This window comes from Empidonax traillii, unplaced genomic scaffold (genome assembly GCF_003031625.1).
Source record: "Empidonax traillii isolate 1590-97213 ecotype Southwest subspecies unplaced genomic scaffold, ASM303162v1 scaffold340:size591717, whole genome shotgun sequence".
Taxonomy (NCBI): Eukaryota; Metazoa; Chordata; class Aves; order Passeriformes; family Tyrannidae; genus Empidonax; species Empidonax traillii.
This window is the reverse complement of record NW_020955533.1, coordinates 140,031-162,467: the sequence shown is the minus strand read 5'-3', so window position 1 is coordinate 162,467 and position 22,437 is coordinate 140,031. Positions and strand designations below refer to the sequence as shown.

The 22,437-nt window shown below is 41.9% G+C and overlaps 1 protein-coding gene across 8 annotated transcripts in view; it reads left to right on the top strand.

Moving 5' to 3' along the window:
• The window catches only part of FAM13A (family with sequence similarity 13 member A), a 144,197-nt gene that overhangs the window by 106,657 nt on the left and 15,103 nt on the right, over positions 1 to 22,437 (top strand). For 7 of the 8 annotated variants that reach the window (XM_027892159.1, XM_027892161.1, XM_027892162.1 and 4 more), the window contains 9 exons: positions 1,850 to 2,036; positions 4,978 to 5,054; positions 5,766 to 5,808; positions 10,926 to 11,076; positions 18,634 to 18,847; positions 19,223 to 19,361; positions 20,424 to 20,505; positions 20,640 to 20,860; positions 22,155 to 22,238. In XM_027892159.1, coding sequence (XP_027747960.1) covers positions 1,850 to 2,036; positions 4,978 to 5,054; positions 5,766 to 5,808; positions 10,926 to 11,076; positions 18,634 to 18,847; positions 19,223 to 19,361; positions 20,424 to 20,505; positions 20,640 to 20,860; positions 22,155 to 22,238 — 1,198 coding nt within the window. The remainder of the gene's footprint in view (positions 1 to 1,849; positions 2,037 to 4,977; positions 5,055 to 5,765; positions 5,809 to 10,925; positions 11,077 to 18,633; positions 18,848 to 19,222; positions 19,362 to 20,423; positions 20,506 to 20,639; positions 20,861 to 22,154; positions 22,239 to 22,437) is intronic. The other variant, XM_027892163.1, reaches the window with a different exon arrangement.

Below are 22,437 nucleotides of genomic sequence, written 5' to 3'. Positions count from 1 at the left end.
AAAAAAAAAAAAAAAAAAAAAAAAAAAAAAAAAAAAAAAAAAAAAAAAAAAAGCCATTTCCATAGAGAACGAAAATGTGCTGTGAAAATGGACTGGGAAATTAGCACTTGCAAGTCACTAAAGTATCTGGCAGCAGCTCTAAAGTAGTTTTTCTTGTTTAGTCGCCCTGCTGACAGGCTTCTCAGGTAAGTAGGTCACAGACTGGCTAGTGTACGTGTTGGGAAGCATATAGTACTGCGGGGCTTTTTTTCAACACTGCGTTACAGAGCTGCCTTTAGATATGATTGACTCAGCTATTCAGGTTCATAAAGCTGGAGCCAAGGATTTAAAGCACGTTGGAAGTTTTGAATGCTGGCTAGGATTCAAATTGTTTTCCCTAGTTTCCTTAGGTCAGATTGCTGCGACTCCTTTGGGTAAATTATCAAAACTGGGAATTTCTTTCTGTGGTGGTTGTTCTGATTGTCAGTGACTTCATCTCTTTGCCTTGTGATGGGTCACAAGAGGATTTGTAATGTCACAAAATAGGACTACAGGCAGGAAAAGTGTTTATCACAAAAACACATAGGTGAACTCACAGGCTTTGAAGATTACATGATCCACGGGCTCTCTGTATGTAACTGGTCTGCTCAGGGGTTTGTAAAAACTTCCACAAAGGCAAATGTGTTTTATCTTACAAGTTTAATCATAGATTTATAATACCTCTTTGTATCTCTTTTCCACCAACAAAACCTAGAGATCTGTGATACAGAAAGTCGCTGGAATCTTCTGGGTTTACTTTTGTTCTGAATACTTGTCATGCTGGCATTGTCCAGACACTGCAGAGTAACTGGTTTCTTGTGTTTCTTCACCAGTGCAAGAGTAGATAAATTCTCCTGCAGTTCATGGAAGCAGGTTTTGGAGCCACACATATAACAGTTAGCAAATATTCCAGTTTCAATATCAAGTGTAAGCAAGCTGCCTTTAGCCTCTGGCAGGGTAATCCAGTGATGAACGAGGCATACTGTGTTTCTTCTGTTCCAATAATGTAGTGATGTGTTACATATGTGCATCTTCACTCTTGGACAAAATAGAGGGAAGGGTACTAAACAGGTTGTGAGTGGAAAGCTGCATGCTGAAGACCCAGAAGGTTAGTTATGCAGGGCAAGACAAGCCATATGCCAAGCTTCTGGAAAACATGAGCAAACCCCACCAGCCCAGAGGGTCCCTGCTAGTGAATCACATGAGGATTTAAGGCTGTCTGTCCCCTTCACTTCCTGTAGCAGAGCAGTCCTCTGTCCTAGCAGTTGTGTTGCCATTGCAAAGATACATTCCCTTTTATGTTTTATGCAGTTCCTAAATAAGATTCAAGCATTTGGCTAAGGCATTACACTCCTGCTCTTGCATTTGACAGTATGAATAAGAAGGACAATTATGTAGTGTCATGCACCAAAGGAGATCCTTGGACCGCAGCTGTGAATCACTTTTCTAAATTAAAAGCACGTGTCTCAAAGGAAAATATTCTGCATATTCTCTATAAAAATACCACAGATAGCCACGGGCTAGTCCAGCTTCCATCTGAAGTCAGTGGTATTTTCTGTTGGGTTTAGTGGGAAGTGAATCAAATTTCAAATGTTGATCCCCACAGCTTTCTCACCTGAGGTGTATACACTTGGCTTTCACTCCTCAGTGGGATTTAGCGTTGCCCAGTGTGTGGTTTTTGCTGCATTGGGAAGAACCAGAGGTACTGGTTTCATGGGGCATAGAAGATGTTGCCAGAACTAGTCATCATGATGCAGTTCTCTTGGTACTGTAAGTGTAGCAGAAGAGTGTTTTAAACAACCGCTTGTTGTAATGTCCCCTTTCTTTTTAGGGAAGTTGTCAACAAGGAAAACATTCCCTCTGGATTCAGCAATCTTGAGGACTGTATTCTAGCTGCTCAAGAGGTAGAAAAATTACAAGATACCAGCTCTGGATATCTAAGTGAAAGGAATAAATCAAAGCGGCAGAAATCCAGCACCAAGCTTTCAGAGCTCAATGACAACCAGGACAGTCCTGTGGTAAGCCAGCATGCTTTGACACCTTTTACTAGGGTGGGAAAAAGACTTTTTTATTTTAGTGCACAACTTGTTCCTTTAGGAAACCTTTTTTTTTGCCTGCAGTACAGGCATAAGTGGCTATTTTGAACTATGGGAAACACTGGATCCTACGCTTGTAACCTTTGCGATAAGGCATCTAAAAGTTATATTTTTGCTATGACCCTCTTATTCCACCTATAGTCATTTTCTCTTTCCACAACCTTTTTGCTTTTTTTACTTTTTTGAATTCAGTGAAGCATTTTGGAAAGCAGAAAAGGAAATAAGTATTTTGCCCAGTCTTTCAGAAGTCTTACAAGGAGGTTGGAACCTTAGATATAGGTTTTCGTGTTCTGCTCAAGTGTTTTTTTTTTATGTTCCTGCTGAGTTCTGAGACTAGATTTCAAGTGACTACTTGATAATGAGATGACGAGGGTGTTTTATGTCTTTTCCCTAAAGTCTGTGTGTTGCTGTGGTGTTTGCAATTTGCAAAGCACTTTGGAGTGTGTTGGTCCAAAAGGTGATCCCTCTAGCTACTTTGTAATGAAGACCTGAGTGACTTTGATGTAAGATAGTAAAAATCTGGAATACTGTAGAATTTTCCCGGTGCATTCATGTGTAAGCTCCACAGTAGAAGACAGTTTGCCAATTTTTACAAGCTGTAGAGTAAAACTGGTGCACCCTTCTTCCCTCTCAACCAAAGCAGGCACTGATTAGTGTCAGCAGGTGAGAAGCTGTCCTGTGCTTCATGTGGGGTCTGTGTACAATGGCAGAGGTGCTATACATCCCAGGGCCTGGTGCTGAGCATGCATTACAGGGTTAATTGTAACAGCAAAAGCTGTGTGAAAAGACTGTCCTGAGCTATAGGGCATTTCCTTCAGTTGTGTTTAAGTTTTAGAGCCTGCTGTGAGTGAGTGAGTTCTTACTGTGGCATTGTGTCTGGACTCATTTTGGTTAGATCATAAAATTGCAATGATTTGATGCTCTTACCCCATGCAGAGGTTCTAGAGAGAGGTAGATTTTGCTTATTGTTGTGATAAAAAGAAGGCAAGGTGCCAAAAATTGTACACTGTGCTCAATTTAGTAACTTAGATTTAATACTCAATATATAATATCAGTAACCTTCTGATGTGATACTTCATTAAAGCAGTGAGATAGACACATCCAACTTGGCATCTTTGCTTGTAGCGATGGACTTTGATAGGCAGAGGTCTAGTGCTTAGCCTTTTTTCAGCACCTCTCCTCCGTGCCTGTGGAGTGTAAAGCAGTTTAAATGTAAATGGGAATTTGTCACAGGATTTAGGAAAGGAAGGACAGGCAGAAGTGTCCACTTTTGCTGTGGATCTGAAAAACATTCATGAAGCCTTCAAACATGCCCAGAAGAAATGTCCTCGAACATACCTGTGTCCACTGGACTTTGCCCTGCCCCTCATTTTCTGATCTCTTGAGGGGAAAAGTCTGAAAGGAATGTAAAATTAACTAACCTTGTACTAAAAGCAGTTTGACCATGATGATCAGCAGTGTGGTTCTTGCTTGGTCTGCTAGAGGAATTGTCACTGTGCAATCGTCAACTGGGAGTATCGTTATGAAACAGCTTGCACAGAGCATGGTGATACTCTTTTGGAAGAGCAAAAGCTGTTTTTAAAGTTTTAATGAGTGTGCTTATCACATCCTTGCATTTCAGAGACTGCCAGAAGGACGTGTGATGGTTTAGCTCTCTTTTGGCTACACCATTACTCTTCAAATAATAACCCTAATTAGACTGCCAACTTGAAGCATGAAAGGACATAACGTGCACCTTAGCATTTACTAATAGGCCTTCGTCATGTAGCAAGTTTGTGATGTTGTATCTCCTTAGCCACCTTTTTCTGAGCCTTCCTTCTTTTCAAAGCCTGAAAGAATATGTAGGACAGTGTGTGGAAGCTTTCCTCTTAGCTGTCTGATTGCATCTGACTCAAAAGCGTTAAGTCAGCAGTGGAGGAGCTGTCAGTTCCACTTACTCTCCTGAGCAAACCAACCACAAAGCATTAAAAGCTTGTAACTGCATTTCAAAGACACGGTAGCCAGGTACCAGCAGGACTTGAAGAATCCCATTAGTCAAGGCTGGAATGACTGACCTCTGTCACCTTTTGGTGCTGGAGGTGTAGCAGGTGAGAGAGGGCTGTGACTATCCTAAAAAATCTGTGCACATAGTTTCCAGGGCAGGAACCACACTATGCCACTGACTGGCTTCCTCATATTTAAGAGGGATTTTCCCAAAAACCAGAGCAGAAAACCTCCTGGACATGTGCCCAAAGTGGCAACATGTCTTGTCCTCACAGCAGTTTCTCAAGCTCTTGGAGGACAACAGCGTTAATGTTCCTAATGGTAGCCAAGGCAAACATCAGAACAAGTTGTCATAACCAGCTGGATTTCTTGCCCTACATTCATATTAATAACAACATTATATTTTTGCACATGGCAGTCTCTTTGCATTCTTCTGCCTGTTTAAGAAGAAACTAGGGAAGGATTTGGCTGAGGAGTATTTTCTTAGATGAATAAGGAAGGAGTCCTGCTGAGAAGATGTCATGGATTTTGGTACCTGCTATTACAGAAGTTGCACAGACCACAGAACTGCTCCCAGGCTTAGGCTGTCTCTGTCAGTCTGTAACACAGGAACTGGCGGGGTACTGTGCAGAATTATTCTGTTTTGATGTTTTGAGGTCATCAGATGAAAGAGATGAAGCAGTGAGCAGCTGGTTTTTTTGCAGATTGTGGGCAATAAATTGTGTTGTTTGTTTTGTTACAAATGTGCATCAGGCAGTAGTCCGTTGTCTTGTTCCTAGAAGTCCTATTTAATATTTCTATATTTGATCTCTTTTATGGCCTGCAGCTTGAATCTGTTTCTCATATGTATCTTACTGCTTTAACATTTACTGTATTGCAGAGTATGGAAAGCTTTAGCTCACCCAAGCCTATAGACAGAACAGGACCTGATGACATGGAAATTTTATCCGAAGAAAGGTGATTTTTTTTTTTCATATATATATATGTTTTTCTTTCCCTGTGATTGTAGTACAGCCTGAGAGACCTTCCACCACAGACTATGAGGGTGACATTTAGTTATGCTGCAGAACAGCGTTACCCACCATGTTAACTTCAAAGTAAAACTTCATGGAGGCACTGCGTATGTTGTGTGGGCTTTGCCCTGCAGCATATGCCACAAGGCTCTTTTCCCAACCAGTTAGGAATGTCTCTGAAGGTGCTGATGGTGCAGACCTGAAAAGAAGTCAGCTGTGAAGCACCTGAGCCAGCACACTCCACACAGGGGACTGCAGGGCCTGTCTTACCTGGCCTCTGGGTGGGGAATCCAGCCCTTTCCTCTGTGCTTCTGCAAAAGCTGTACAGCCTCACTCTGCTCACCTGAGGTGATAGTTTCTCTTGACAGCTGTGTTTGTAGGGAAAGTTGTATTGGTTCAGATTAAGGGCGCTGGAATTAAATTACATTATTTATTTTTCACAAATAGCTTCTGAGAGGAAGCAAAAATACATAGTTTAGCATCTTGACATGCAGCAGCCCAGAGTATCCCTTCATTTACTGTGTGAATTAGTGAGGGTGTAGGAGTAGCAAGAACATAAAAACCTGGTGTGTGTACAGGAATCCTGCTTGTTTTTGTTACAAGACAGTCTGGTTTTGTATTTGTAATCTGTTGGTTTGTTTTTGTTTTTTTATAGCAAAGAAAGTGAAAACGATGAGGTTTTTTTCAGGCATTCTCAGGTTGGTATTTTATTTTGTTTTGGTTTTCAGTTTTCTGAGCTTTTTATTGAGTGGAAATAAGTAGCTAGTTAATGTGTAAAGTTTTGTGGAATTTTGTTTTTTTCAGAGAAATGGAGTTAGCATGTACTTTTACTTTCCCTGACCTATGCTTTTTATTTACATAATTTAGAGAACCTCTCAACCATTGAGTAGTCTGAAAGCATCTGCTTCAGTTCCTTTGATCCATCCTTGCCAAAAAGGGAAGGATCACTGAAGTCAGCACTTTGGTTTAAGTGATGTGAAGTTCCCTTATTAATCATGGCAAACAGGGCTGACTGCTTATCTCCCAGGGTAGTAAGATCAGCTTGCCTCTCTTGATTTCTCTAAAATAACTTGGTCTTTTATTTATGATTTCCCAATGCAACCTGTTGCTTTTGAACAGAGGTGTCTGTGATCCGTTTGTCTTCAGAAAACTGGATCATCTCCTGTTTCTTTCTAAGAGTTGGTGGTTGGGATATATGTCAGGAGGGGACATGTGACACTGATGGCAACAGTTTTCCCCCCAGCTTTCCATTTCTTTTCAACACGCGCCTCCCGCATTGGCTTTATGTTGTTTTTAATCTGACTGTTCAGCAAATCAAAGATTGGGGTTGGGTTGGGTAAACACTGTTGCAGTCACTTGTTCATTTGGGTTTGTTTGAAACACCTCTAGACAGCCAAGCATTTAAAATACTGGGGAGAGTTATCTGAGGCACCTCTCCCTCAGCTGTGCACTCATTTTAGAGGAGCACAGTAAAACAACTGTAGTCGATGTCTATTTTTTCTGGTTGTCTGGAGTTACCTGAAGGCTGGTAATATTTGTAAACTAGACTCCTCATGTGGTTGGTTGCCTTTTTTTTTTTTTTTTTTTTTTTTTTTTTTTTTTTTTTTTTTTTTTTTTTTTTTTTAATAAAAGTCACTATGCACTTATTGCCTTTGAAAGACTGTTTCTGATAGGAATTATTTCCATCTAGCACAGGAAAGGTAAGAGATTGCTAACAACTAAGCTCTGAGCAGCTGTGTTGTAGCTGGAGAAGTTTGTGGGACCCTGAAATATGTAACCCCTGCAAAGAGTGTTCAGTGCTGCCTTTGATCACTGCTCTGACTGGGCTTAGGTGGATCTCCTACTTTGCTCCCAGAGCGTCAGTAATCCCCAGTGATCCTGCTCTTGCTCATGAGCTGTTATATTTTCCGGAGTGTAGATTTTGCAGCACCTTGTTCCTCACGTACCTACTTGCTGGTGGAGGAGGTGTTGTTACTGCCATGCCACACAATACTCCTGTTTAAATTAGCCTGGGGGAAGTATATTTGAGTATGAAATCATAATCTTAAAATAAACTTCTCTTTAGGAAAAGTTTTAAAATTTAGAATTTTAACTGCAGGAGAGGACGTAGCCTTAACCCAGAGCCTGTACTGTATAGGAATTACAAGGTCAAGAAAATGTTACATTCCTGCAGAGTTGTTTTACATTCTTTGCCCCTTATAAGCCTTTTGCTTAGGGAAGCTTAAAGACATACATTTCATAACAAACAACCCATTATGTATGAGGAAGGGATAGGGACTTTCTTTCTCACCCTGTCTCTGGTCTGAAAATATTACGGAAGGTATTTGGAATTTGCCATAGTTACCAGTTGTGCCGACTCAGGTCTCCACGAGGCTGTAAAAATACCTTGAAACTCAAGTCCCAAATTAATTTTCAGTGCTTCTGTTAACCTTCATAATCTGCCCTTGGAAGTAGCTAAGTTCTGGGATGAAAAACACAGCTTTCTCCAGGTTTTATATCCAGGTTTTGACAAGGGAAGGGTATTTAGGATTCACACCAGCATGGCAACAAGTGTAGAGGGGGATTGGCATGACTCAGGAGTAAGGCGGCAGAATGGCTGCATTCCTGCATCAGGTTGTATTAATTAGATGTGCATAAGGTTGCTTCCTGCTTGTGGTTGTAAGGCATGATCAGATGTAGGGGAAGAAAGCCTTTTATATAAAGTTGATTTGAATCCACATGTAACTGATCAGAATACAACTTCCTGATCAGATTTTAAAAACCTTTGTGTTGACATTTATTTCTAGCTGCTTGAGCTACTCTTTATGCTGAATCTCCATTGGAGCAGTGAGAATGAAAACAGCTGACTTGTCCCCAAGTTACTTAGATCTGTACTTACTGCTGCCTGCAAAGTATAGCTGCAGAAGCGCCTTCTATAAAGCAGAATTCAAGTTCCTACTTTGAAGATTTTTTTCATGGCCATTTATGTAATATCCGCAGTGCACTGAGACTGCCAAGCGTTACCGGGATCATCAACTTGCCGCCCCTTCAGTCTGTAAGAAATTGTGGCACATCCGTACCTAAGGCAAAGTAGTTCTCCCTTACATGATTTTTCCCCTGGAGGTTGGCAACTGGTGCCATCAGGAAATCAAAAAGGAAAAATAAGTGATGGAAATATTGAATTATCAACCCCTCTCAGGGTTTGGAATATTAATGCAAAGGAAGTTATAAACATCTGCTTTCTCAAGTCGCCTGGGTTTGTACCACCGTTGTTCTTCAGAACACCTGATGATTTATTCATTGTATTAGAGGCTACATCAGTGAGCAAGGCAAGGAGAGTAACTGGCGACAGGCAGAGCACAGGCCTGTTTTTAAACAACTTTTAAATATTTTCTACAGCTCAAGTGACTTTAGCAGGATGATGACATGGATATGATCTTTCTAATATATCTGCAATGGAAATGTTTACTCATCTGGGAAGTGCTCCTATATCTGCTAAAGATTTCTTTTAAGAGTCTTCGTAAGTCAGGAGGCTGTACATTCTTCATAAAAAGATGTTTAACTCTGTAATTAGTATCAGTAGTGGTGACGAGATGGTATTTTCAGATTGCTCTTTGAAATTGTTAATGTAGATAAATTCCTTTCTTCACACTTCTTTATGTTATTAAAAAAAAACACACTTGTTTTTAAACTTACTGCTTTATTTCTTTCAGCCTTTAAAATACTGTGCTGACAAATTATATGCAGCTGATCAACTGGTACAGTTTGTTCTTTCAGTAAATGTAGAAGATTGCCTGTTTCTGGCCACTGACCAGTCTTTCTGATTGTAATGTACACTGACTGTTTAGATCCTGGCAGAAAATTTGTTGCTGAACCTTAAAGAAATATTTAAGTCCTTCGAACCTGGAAGCAGCTTAAAAGATATTGAACGGTGAATTAACATTTTTCCATGTACAGCTCTCACAATAAACACATTTGTAATCAGATTTAGCGTCAAGCTGTACGAGTTATTAGTGTTTGGCAAACTGTCATCAAGTGTTTCATTTTGTTATAATGTTTCAACGAGGTGATTTATTGAAATGAACAGGAAGTACACACCTTATACAAATACAATGCAGAAAACTCTTTACAAACATCAGGGTATTCATCACCCTGATTTTTAGAACCATAGAACAGCCCAGGCTGGAAGAGACCTCAAAAGATCACCTGACCCAACCTTTTGTGGGAAAGGAAGCCTAGATGATATTATTTAGCACCCTGTTCAATTGCAGGGACCGATGGAATTGAATCCAGATAAGATTAAAACATTTATTCATATTCAAAAAATCTTGTCTACTGGGCAAGATTTTTTTCCCTCTCCATGAAATTTACTTGTTTTTCTCTGCTCAAAAGGGGGAAAAAAACTATAAACATATAGTTAGCTTTATGCAGATGAAACAAAGTAAATGTGCCTTAGTGGTGTGTATTAGGGATATTGAAGCATTTGGCCATGCTTCTGGATTCACAAGAAAATTATGTCCAAAGGTACCAGTTGTTTTCTGTAGACCCATCTTCTTCGCTTATCAGCATATGCAGATTATCAAAATACCTGCAGAGAGAAAATCTGCATGTTGACTATCTGCTAGACTGTGTTTGAGAGAATTACACCTAAGCTGTTCTTATCAAATTCCAGTAGTTCATGTAGTAGTGTAGTGCTGTCTCTTCGGATAGCTCTGTGCTTGTTGGTGGATTTATACAGATCACACTATATGTTTATGTACGTGCTTTACACTTGTTTTTCCCTGCTGCCCTCTGTGAGGCATTACAGCTGATTTGGTTTAGAGTCACAAAACTGCTCGTCTCATCAGGCAGTATTGCGGACACGCACTGTGTCTCTGGATTGTGAGAATGGCAGTGGTTTCTGCCTAAATGCACACGACGTGTGGTATGTGCAGGGGTGAATAGTAGTGAGACAAACAGCAGTTGCTCCTAGGTGGTGCTAACTGATGAATCATTTACTTGACAGAATTCTACTGTTTGTTTTTTGTGTTTTTTTTATTCCTAAGTCATTGGATGCTTGTGTGAATTTTTTGGCTTTTTCCCAGAGTCCACACTGCTTCCAGCTGAGATGCCAAACCCTACTGCCGTTTGGATTTGCGCAACGCTGCTTTAATACCCCGAGCTCCTCCATAAATAGTTCTGCTCTCCCCACGCCCAGCTAGAAAACAACCACAGGAAATCAGGGAATGTGCAGCCAGCACAGCTTAGCTGGCACTAATTGATCTGAGCCAGCACAGCCTGCATGAGAGCATTCATGTACGTAGCCTGCACTGCTTGCTGTCTGCGGCTGCTACCTCAGGAGCTCTGGTGCCTGCTTTTTAGAAGGCACCATATTGCTACAGCCTCACAACAACAGCAGCAGCGTTTCTGTTGTTGCTCAAAGGAGTTGCGCTCCTGTAGGAAGTGTACGCAGCCACCCCCTCCCTCTCCCTTTCTCCCTGCCTCCCTCCCTCCCTCCCTTTTCATCCCAATCCATTACTGGAGGCTTTTTCAGCTGCATGCAGTTGTCAGAGCAGGCAGTCTCGGGAACTTGCAGTGGCTTTTTAAAGAAGAAGAAATTCAAGGAAGGCAGATGGACAGATGTCTTAACTGGTGTGAGTGAGCAATTAGTGCATAGGGGTCACCAGGCAGGGGATTTGGATTTTGAGCTGGAAACATCAGGGTCTGTTTGTTTGGATCCTATTAGCTAAAGGCATGAGCTTACTGCTGCTGTGACTGCAGGGTTTTTTTTCCTCCTCTGCATCCTGAAACATTTTTTTTCTTTCTCTCTCATTTCTTTGGGTGCATGGGAACATAGCTGACTTCAAGTATGAAGATTCAAGAGCATCCAACCATGCCTGAAAACAAGTTGCAAAGAAGTCAAGATGCTGATGATCAGGAAAACAGCTTCGTATCTGAAGTGCCTCGGCTGGATTTAACCTCACTGTGTGATGACAACAACTGGGAAGGTAGGATTGTGTGATGGCTGGTCATATGAGTGAAATGAGAGAGAGGGGAACCTGAGTGGGCTGGATGTGTCTTTATGTGTTTGTGTTCTTATGCTAAAAACAACAGGAAAACAATTTTGTTCTGAATGTAGAACTGAAAGTTTGGAGAAACTGGCAGTAAATACTAAATGGTACTAAGTCTAATTGTCATTTAGAGGGAGAAAATAATTCTTTTATTCTTGAAGTTACTTTCATGTTCTGTTTAGCACTTTTAAGTCCCTGAGTATTGTTTCAAGGTAACATTGGAGAATTAAGCCAGACTGTCTTACACTTTAAAACAACTGGGTGTTTCACAGTCTAAAAGGAACATTTCTTCCTCTTCAATCACTATTTGGAAATAATGATTTGGATCTGAAAGCTCAGCTGGAAAAAAAGCTGTCTGTCTGTTACTTTGTCTTACAAACAACTTTTTTTTTATGTATTCTGTGAAGGAAAGCTGTTCACCAGCTCAAGTGGCAGTGTTAAAATGATTGTATGTCATTTAAGTTATTTTAATAGCATTTCTTAGGTCTCATGTCCAGAGTGCATGCGTGGTTGGCTGTTTACACTTACTCTTTTGAGAGTGGGAAATCTGGGTAGACTCTGTGGGTGCCATGAACCTCAATTTCATTTGAAATTGAGATGAAATTAAGGTGTCCAGCACTTTTGGGATCAAACTCTTTTCCAGAGCGAAAGTTGGGGTTTGGCAGGGAAGAAACAGGAAAATGCAAGTGTTTTAGTAAAGCAGGAGAGGGAAAATGTGCTACTAATTCATTGCTCTAAAAAAGCAATCTCTGAGGAACACTGAGAAGTGAAGTTCTCTGCTCCTGCCTCCAGAGTGTACGTGACCTAGTATGTTTTGCCTTTCCCTCTAGGACAGGAGTAGTTATGACACTTCAGGCATGAGGAAAGAAAACCTGCAGCCATAGCTGCCTTTGATTCAGCCAGGAATTCAACTAGTAACCCTGGACAGGAGGGAATTTTTCCATTTGCTTGCTAGGCAGGGATTCCCTGGATGGAATCACCACATGTGCAGCATGGCTGATCAAAGCGCCTCAGAAGGGCTCCCAGGCGGCCTTGGCCACTGTATGTTTACTGAGATGCTAATTAGCAGAGCCCTGCAGGGTCTCGAGCCAGGGTGAGCACCTCTGTGTTCTCAGAGGTGACGTGTGGCTTCAGCCGTCCTGTGAACCTTTGGAAATAATGACTCTTTTTTTTTTTTTCCATCCTGCATTACTAATAGGAGTCATATGAATGCATGAAGGAGAGAACACAGCTCCTTTCTGTCTGCCAGTGGCTTTCCCACTGTATAAAATAAGTTGTATCTTTGGTACAACTTCCTTGTAGCAGGCATGCTCTTATGTTTGGATTCTAGCTTTCTTGCCCTGCAAATACAAAACAGGATTAAGGGCACATGTGACTGCACTTGAAGAGAGCTTCTGTCAGATTCTTCCTTCCTCCATTCTGTTTATGTGTATTTCACAAGAGGAGGAGGTGGGCAGTTGCAAAATAATCAGCTGTTCGGGGTGAGAGGGACGTCATCTTCTGAAATATGTGCCTTCCAGAATCACCATTTTGTTGGCGTGGATGCAACAGCAGCAAAATGGTCTCTTCTGTATCTCAGCAAGGAGGGACTGAGTCTTTCCCAGCTGTGGATGTGAAATCAAGCTTGCAGCAGCCGGGAAGGGAAGGTCTTAACATCAGGTCCCAGAGTGCTTCTGTAGCTAACAGCACAGTCTGTTGTTGAGATTGGCTTTGCAAGGCACGGTTGTACCAGCCATCCACAGCTCTAGGAGCCAGGATATCCTCCCATCCCCTGCCAGCCAACCTGTGTCACTCAAACCTTCACACATCTCTCCAGGATCCATGCCACAGCTCTGGTTACATCCCCATTGGAAAGGAGAAAGGACCATGCCTTCAAATGTGGCAACACTGAGCTGTTTATTGCTTTCCTCTAGCAAATTCGGTACGTCCATCTCTCAGGAAATTACCCGTTACCAATTACGTAGTTGACTGACTTTTGGGGGCAAGGTCCTCTGTCTCATACTGCAGGAGATACAGAGCATCTAAGGGTGAGGGCACCTGCTGGGACTTTCACAAGTGACTTGTGAGAACAGTTACAGGTTGAGGGGTTGCCTTTGGCTGCAGCTGTCGCTGCCTCCAATGTTAGGAAAAAACCTTAAAGAATAGGCACAAAATTACATAAGACAACCTTGTCCATTGACTAGGTTTTATTCATCACTCAAGCAGGCTCTCCATCGTGTTAAGACCAGAGCTGCCATAAAAACCCTCATTCAGAGGCACAGAACTCTGATAGCTGCTACCACATGAGCTGACAGGGCCCCATGCCTTTTATGTTACACTAGAAGTAATTTTTACTGGATTTTTCTTTCCCATAAGGCTTCCCACGTAGTCAAAACTGTACACAAGAGGAGAGATTTGCTGTACTTCTCCAGGCTGTGTTCCCTTTACCTAAAGATGAGCAGAGACAGGACAGAGAAATTTGCTTGCTGCAGTGCATAGGCTCACACTCCACCACATACTCTCCTTCTGTATCGCCCTTGCCTGCTACGTATAGAGGCATGTGTGTAGTAATCATCAGGCTATTGCTGTAATAGGCAGGGCATGAGCAGTGCCCCAGCCAAATTCAAGACCTGAACTCATAGCCTAAGTACATTTCCATGGTCCAGAGTAGTTCCCTAGTGTGCACCTAGCAGGTGCCGATCAGGTAGTTTAGTTCTCGCACTGGGTGTGAACTGAGGTGTCTCTGTGAACTGGGATATCTGACTGCTGGGCTTGCCTGCTAAGCTGGTCAGTCAGTGCCAGCTGAGATGGCTTTGTAAGCAAGCATTTTCAGAGCTGCCTCCATAGCAAAGGTTTCTAAATTGTTGTGGATTACATTTGAATTGGGTGCAGTGACTGAGGGGGACAGAGTGTTCTCTCGCAGTCCAGAGCTATTGTGCAGATTTCTTACCAAATGTTTCTAATTCAAGCCCAGAACTTGCTATCCTGTCCTCAAGGAAAATCTGGAAGTATGTTGTTCCTCATGACAGTGGCTGGCCCTGTCAGCAGATTGGGCTGTGAAGGCAGTTCAGTGTGTGATTGCTGCTGATGTCACCTGATTACTGATGCTTTAAAAAAGTTCTGTAGCTGAGAATTCAAGCAGAGTTTGCAGTAACAAGCACTTACAGAAAAATCAACAGACGTTTTTCTGCAAACTATCAAGTTAAAAAAAAAAAAAGCAGAAGTTTAAAGTGCAAAAACACAATTCAAGTTCTCAGTGTTGTGAACTCAAATATTGCAGCACTAAGACCCTCAGGGTGAAGCTGATCTACAAATAGTTTTGGCATTGACTTAGTTGATACTTTCCCATGAAAAAAACCCAAAGGAATGCAAAAAAATCCAAGTAGTATAGCAAAATGGCAGCTGCATTTAGTTTTTTATTTAGCACTGTGAACTTGGACTGATCAATGTATTTCTGCGTAACAGTCTTTAGCATAAGGTAAATAGGTAATGAAGCACATTCCATTTTTATTACTAAGTGTAGAAAAAAATAATTGCCTTGTTTACTGAATTTATTTTATAGCATCAATATATTAAACATGTATTTTTGATTGTTAAAGTTTGCCTGCTGGCTGAGAGATGTGTCATCTCACTGACTGAATAGGCATGGTAGTGCCGTATTTGGGCCATTGTTTTGATCTGCGTAGGAAGAATACCTCCTGATGTATTCAAACAAAGATATTTTCATACAGTTATTTTTAAAATGAAGAAAATAGGTTGTTACTGAGCTAGTGAATGCTTTGGATGGGGTTTTAAATTGCTTTATTAATTTCATTATAAGAGGTCTTTCTGGACTCTTCCATGTGGCATTTTGATACTAGGACCTCAGGTGTTGTAATGAGTTTAGACTTTTCAATCCCTCTGGACCTACTTCAGTTTACAGCAGCTAAGATTTGGCCTCCTTTGTTTGACAGCTGGTAAAAGCAGTGTTAGCAGCAGGCATCAGCTGTGTGGCTGCAGAGAGGGAAACAGGAGATGCCTGTGGCATTTTTCTGGCTGCACCTCAGGTGGTAATTGTGTGTGGACACCCCTCTGTTGGCCCTACAGCCCCCAGTAACCCTGTGGCAAATATACAGTGTAATGATAAAAAAATACATGGTTTTGTCAGCAAGAGGGCCTGGAGCTCACCAGTAATATACCAGTGTCATGCAATAAATTATTTTTCCTTCTTGCATTTTACAGATTTATTAATATCTCCAGCCCTCTATGCAGCAGAGAGGTTGTATTGCCATATTGTGTCTACAGAGTTCTGCAGAGCCACACCTGGCAGATGGCTGACAGCTTTGTTGAAAGATTAGCTGGGTTTGTGGGATTTTGAGAGGGAGTGCAGCACTTCTGAAGGACTGCAGCCTGAATACCAGCATAGCTCACTGCTTCTGTGCCAGCTTAGAAAAGGCAGACCTAAAAGAAATGCCTTGAGAATCTGACCAAGAAATAAAAAATTTTTTCACCCTTTCTCTGCACTGGTACAGCCACAATGGCTAGATATTCCCTTTTGGGTTTTTTTTTGTCACGAAAGTTTGTCATCAGGGAAAAGGGGGTGGGGGGGAATGTGCATGGAAAGAATGTGGAGATGAGTAGAAAACAAAGAGTTTTCCCTGAGCAAGAGAGATCTGTTCAGGGCAGAAAATTAATAAGGGTAGCTGCTCTGTCAAGTCAATGGCAAGGAAAAGGTGCATTCTTTACTGAGATTCTATTCTTCAGTTAGCAGAAAGGGGAAAGGGTGACAACATTAATCATGATAGCAGATCCTTCAAACCCGAACCATTAAGTCCAGGAATTTAACAGCCTTCAGGAAAGGCTCAGTGCTTTGACAGCTATCTTGGATAAATGAATAACAAAAAATATGTATCCAGTTAAACAGAAATTGACTGATTGTGCACTGTCAGAAAAAGTGACAGCTTACCCTCAGTGGGTTCCTGTATGTTTGTGTGATCCAGCAATTCTAGTGCTTCCAGCTGAAGCTCCTGGCACCTGTCCAGTAGGAGAGAGAAAGCAGTTGGACTGCAGCTCTGGTCTACTTTGTGATCTGATGTAGATAAAATCCATTATTCTGTATACCTAAATATGTTCCTTGATTAAGTTACTTGCTGTGTTACTCTCTGGAGGTCCAGCCGTTTGGTGTGTAGATAAATTTTTTCTTCTAAATATGTGTGGTCAGCAAGGGAAACAAAATTATCCATAGAGTCAGGCCTTCCAGGAGCAAGGGTTAAAACCAGCTGATTTTCTGTAGCAATCATTTGTTCTGTCAAGTCTCAAATTTGATTTTTCCTTTCAGGACTCTTTTTTTCTCCTTTTAACAATTTCTCCTTTCCACTGTGAGTTTCTGTTTTGGGGGAGTATTTTGAAATCAACAAAATAAAAAGTACATATATCTCAGTCTCGCCTAGCTTACGTGAAGTGCTTTGTTGTCTTTTGGGGTTTGATCAGAGGCTCTTTGAGCCTTTGCAATTCCCTGAATGTCGCATGCTATCTGTTTTATAAATCCACCTTGGACAAAGTCACATGCATCATGCATGATTAATAGTGGCTTTGTTAGCTGGTGTGATAGGAGCTTATTTTGGTTACTGCTAAATATGCTGCTGATTTCTTCTAAGTTTATTCCATCTATGTAAATCCCATGAAGGTGTTATTTAACAATTTCCAAGAGCAAATTCTGCTTGGGGGTGAGAGTGTATTCGAAGAACTAAAAGGGAGAGATGTCTAGAAGAATCCCATGCATCATTTAACTCTCATTCCTGCTAGTCAAATGTATCAACTTTTTTCCTTTTGTATTATTACCCTTTATTTTGCTACAAGAGATCTTGTGAGATCCTTCCCAAAACCATAAGAGATTCAGGGAAGTGGGTGCAAAATGTTTCAGGTATTAGATACTGCCAAGATTGAACAGTGCTTAGAAAAACTCTTTTTTTCAGAAATTACCTAAGGGAATTGCAGGCTGCATAAGCTTTCTGATCCATGGCAAAACAGCCTACATACTCTTGGGACTTCCACACCTCATGGAAGCAGCATCTGTGAGCCAGGCTTGTTTGTGCTTCTCTTATCACAACACCTTCAAGGAGCTCTTATACAAAAGCCCCCTGCCATCCCTTCCAGGGTAACCATCAGTGTGAATGCAGCACCAGCCTCTAAGCAGAGGCATGCCATTTATATTCCTGGGCTGAGGAAGATCAGAAAAGGAGAGCATCGTTTGAAGATGTGTACAGGCCAAACACCACTGAGCCTGTCATTACTGCATTGGGGATGATCTCGCACTGCCCAAGTTGTACAGAGGGAGAATATTAAACAGCATCGAGGTTCTGCAGGGAAGTCCTCGTGCAATCCACTCTGAGCTGGGAAAATGTAATCCTTGTTCAGCAAAAGGAAATAACTGGGTTTTTTTTTTCAGAAATTGATAACTTCTAAAGCCCTTTCTCTTTGTGAATGGAGAAAAGACACTCTAGGCACAGGAAACAATTAGTCCATAGCTCTGCGACTGATCTGAGAGCTTTCTATAAGGTTTTTGTTTTGTTACTTGACTCTAGAACTGTTTGTTAGATTTATAAGTTCAAATCCTGGCTCTTAGCACCACAGGATTAGACAGTTTAAGTAGGAGCATGCAAATCAGCTTAGTAAACTATCTGAACACAAAATGTTGGACTCCTTATGGCATCTGGAGGGAGTGATCACAAGATTGAGGCGATTGCTTTCCATGGGCTCTATTATGCTAATCAGCAGTGCTAAGTTGGGTTTCCCTTTCTCTCCCGCTTCCCCATCACCCTGTACAACATTGCTTTTACTTCTAGCTAGTTATGTAATCCAGGGGACTAAAGATTTCCTCCCTTTTCTACCATGCTGTTAAGCAGCAGGATTGCATGTGAAAGAGATAAGGGGAAATTGGGACCTTATTACCGTAATTGTTAATTTATGGGCTAGGCACCCTGTGGAACAGGTAGTAATGCCAGACACCTTTTGCTTGCAGACTAGAAGAACCTATATTTACCTCTAGGCTTTGAATTTCCAATAGCAGGTGACAGGGTCACACTGGAGTGCTGGGGGCTACAGGAAGACCATTGGAGTACTACTCATTTACAGGATATGTACATCCTGAAACTGAAAAAATATCCTTTTGTAATCCAGTTGCCTCTTTTGTACTAATGTGTCCCACTAATTCTCTCTGTCCAACTTAACATTTTACTCAAAGGTGCTGCCCGGTGATAGCCTTGTTTGGAGTCAGTCCTTGGTATTTCCTGGTCAGCTTTTGGGCACAGTTTTCTGTTGCACCTAAGAGATTTGTGTAGGGTGCCTGTGTGGTCAGGCAGTGCTTTGTGTTTCTTTGCACATGGGGCAGATGCAAGTAATGACCGGAGAATTCCTGGTGACAGGGAGTCACGGTCCAGGACAGATGGGTCAGGGTTCATTAGAAAAGTTACCTGGAGTCTTGTCTTCCATGTAAAACAAAAACGATAAAACCAGCCTTTGTCTTACTGTTCCCAGAGCCCATCCCTGCTCTTTCCTCATGGCAGCGAGACGGCTTAGACTCAGATGAGGCTCGCCTTTCCCCGCAGGCCGGGCGCTTAATTCGCCAGCTGCTGGATGAGGACAGCGATCCTATGCTGTCCCCTCGCTTCTATGCCTATGGACAGAGCCAACAGTACCTGGATGATACAGAAGTGCCTCCTTCTCCTCCCAATTCTCATTCCTTCATGAGGTGGGTGGTAATTTGCCTATGCTGACCCTCCCTCCCAGCTGCATCTAGCAATATCCTCACATGTTATCATATCATAAGCGTCAGATAGCTTTGCTGTGTTGTGTTTCTCTTCCTACTCGCAGGAAACTGTTGTTTTTATGAAAGTTCTTGGTACCTAATCATTTCTGGGTTTGTGAATTTATGTCTAGGGAGTTGCTGTTGCTGAAAGAGGCTGTTAGAGCATCTTTTGCGATCTGTCAGTACAGAGTAGCAACATAGCATTCTCACTTTTCTGGGCTTTGCCTTTATTTACACAAATTTTAAATGCCCTTCTCTGCATCAAAATGTGCTGTGGCTGTTTGGATAAGCTCTTCCTGCAATCTCTTCACTTCATAGGAGGCGGAGTTCATCTTTAGGATCTTATGAAGATGACAGAGAAGACCTTACCCCTGCACAACTCACCCGGAGGATTCAGGGACTGAAGAAAAAGATCAGGAGATTTGAGGACAAATTCGAAGAGGAAAGGAAATACAGAGTGAGTCTCTAGGAGTTAAGCATTTATGGGGAGATATATGAATTAACAACAAAGGAAGGGACATCAGGGAAATGTGTGAAACATACAGAGGGCTTGAAAGCTTTTATAAGGAGGGGGTGGGGGGGAAAAAGCTGCTAAAAAATTGTATATTCGTAACAAGCAAATAACCTTTCCAGGCATTATGTACTATTAGTGCAGCACAAGAGAAAGAGTCTAATAAACTCATAGGATTTTGATCTCTGCTTAAGACAGTGTGTAGGAATAGCTATGTTAAACTTCTGTTTGTTTACTTATTTGTGTTTAGCTTATGGAAAGCACATTCGCACCTCTTATTTGCATTATGGCAATCCCAGGACACCTGTGCATTGCAGAGGAGAGAGAACAGCTGCCTTCACTCCTGAGCAAGGCACCACAGTCAATTGCTGCTGAGCAGTAGTGGTGGACTGTACTCTAATTGCTCCTGACATGCCCTTCCGATGCACAGAACGCTTTTTAAGGAACCAAAGCTTTGCGTGTGGGTGTCTGTGTTGGTGATTGAATTACAAAGAATTGTACTGAAATGATCTTGCCTGCAGTAAAAAAGGCTGGAAGAAATCCTCAAGAGTTTGCTGTAGCCTAGCATTTAGGTTATTTTGTTGTCTTTGGATATAAGGCAGCCTTTGGTGTGGATACGTGCAACCTAACAGTTCTCAAACTGTTCATGTTAGATTTCCTATTTTGGAGGTGCCCTCTCGTTACAGAACAATAGGCACAAGGATTCCAATGTGCATCTGGCCCTCTGAGCCACTTCTGCAACTTAATTGTTGCCATCAAATGTTTTGTGCTTTCTAAAAAGAAAATCAATCCCATGATGCCCCTGAGGCACAGTGTTGTGAAGGGCAGGAGCAATTAAAGCAAGGTCTGAAATGAGCTGGTCGGAGGTGTGCAAGTGCCAGTCAGAAACCAGTGACTGCTCTGTGCTGGATCCATATTCTGTTGTACCTCTTTGTGCCACACGCTTGTTTCAGTGAGTCTCTCCTGTTGTTTTAACACAGACTCAACATGATTCTTCTTTCCTCCCAGCCTTCCCACAGCGACAAAGCAGCCAACCCCGAAGTGCTCAAATGGACGAATGATTTGGCCAAATTCCGAAAGCAACTTAAAGGTGAGCAGCCACCACTGGTGCACCTTTGGGGGGCAGCTCAACATCTGACTCATTTAGATTTGACGTGAGGTAGTGATCCTGTCACATTTTAAAAATGAAAAATTAGTCATCTTCCTCCCAATGTCTCTGTTTAGAGTCAAAACTGAAGATATCAGAGGAAGACCTTGGCCCTGTTGTGCGTCAGCGAAGCAACACGCTTCCCAAGAGCTTTGGCTCTCAGCTGGAAAAGGATGATGACAAGAAGCAAGACCTGTCAGATAAATCTGCCAAACCTGCCGTGGAAGTAACCCTTGACTCCATCCAGAAGAAGCTTCAAGAAAAACGAGCAGAGACAAATCGACCTGAAGATATTAAGGTATGATGTAGACAGATCAGGTTTAGGTCTTTTAGGTAACTTGTGGCTGTGCAGTCACTTGTGAAAGCACTGTGGTCTTCTGCATTGTATTAAGAAGTCTACAACCTTTACTCTGGGTTCATTTGCTTTAGTTTCTTTCCCTCTGCCCTTTAGTATCTGATTTTTTTTCCAGAGCTCAGTTTCTTTTGTGTGTCATCATATGTTCTTTGTCTGACCATTGTACATTCTGAGTAATGTTTCTGAATTATTGCAATATTTCCTGCCCTGTATTTGGCTATTTCTGTTACATCCAAAGGCTTTTGACAAATTCTGAGTCTTCCACTGATTCTGGAGATTGTGTCATCTGTTTGCTTCTATTTGTTCCAAATCTGAGTGCTATTCTCTCAGGGTATTTTATCACTACCCTTCAGAGTTTCACACGGGGCTCTGTTAGCTGCTGTAATCTCTGAGGGTTATCAGCAGGGAGGTCTTTGTGTCTGATGTTGAATACTCCTGAGGTTTGGGCAGCCTTGTAAGTGAAGTCCTTGAGTCTGCTGACATGTAAATTGTGCAGTGGTTTGTGAGAGTGAGGCAGACAGCATTATCTTTGTTTACTAGATCTGAAGAAGAAGAACTTGCACATAGTGTGTGTTTGGCTATTTTCTGACTGTAGCAAGAATCCAAGCCTGGCTGTTTATGGAGGGCCTGTTGATAATATTTGGTGCTGTGATAGGTAGAGAAAGTGTGGAGTCAGGTAAGTTCAGTGGGAGAGCTCAGGCCAACTTAAAAGTCTAACTGTCTGCCCTTTATTTTTTTGGCTTTGTCCCCTCAACCTGTCTGCTACAGCTTTTCACTGCATGGCAGAATTGGCAGAAGGAGATGATCTGACTGTGCTTCATCTCTTGAAGTGTATTTATGGCAGTCAAAGCAAAGGTGTCAAGCTTTGCAAGAGGTATTGGAGCTTGTCTTCAATTTGGAGAAAAAGAAAGGACGTGTTCTGTTGTAGAATTTTCACTTTAGATGAAAAAGAGCCACCATCATTAAAAGTTGCATAGCATTGTTTTTTCAAAGCACACTGATAATCAGTAAATCCCCCTTATAAAATCATATGCAAAGTTTACATGTTTTTAATTGGCCTGTGTTGTGTGTGTGGGGTTCTACTTACAGTCTCTTTGGCAATATAGCTGGAATCTTCAAAACTTTAATGACAATACGACATGACTTTGGTTATACCACAGATCAGTATTGTTTGAGTCCAGGAATCTGAGTTTTTTTTCTTCTTCCTCCTCCTCTCTCTCTGTGCCAAATTTCATAGGACATGACAAGAGATCAGATAGCAGCTGAAAAAGTGGCTCTTCAAAAGGCTTTGCTGTATTACGAAGGCATTCATGGCAGACCGGTATGTACTGCGGCATTTTTCTGTGTCTTTGTCTGTGGTAAATGCTAATGCTCCTTTGATGTCAGGTCACTGGAACTTCTTGCTCTTCAAACCACACGTGCGTCCTCTAATCCACCTCCCTGATCCTTGACTTTCGTTGCCTCTGAGGAGTCTGTTCTAGGCGATGTGGTGCCACACACTGCTCTGGGATTGACAGACA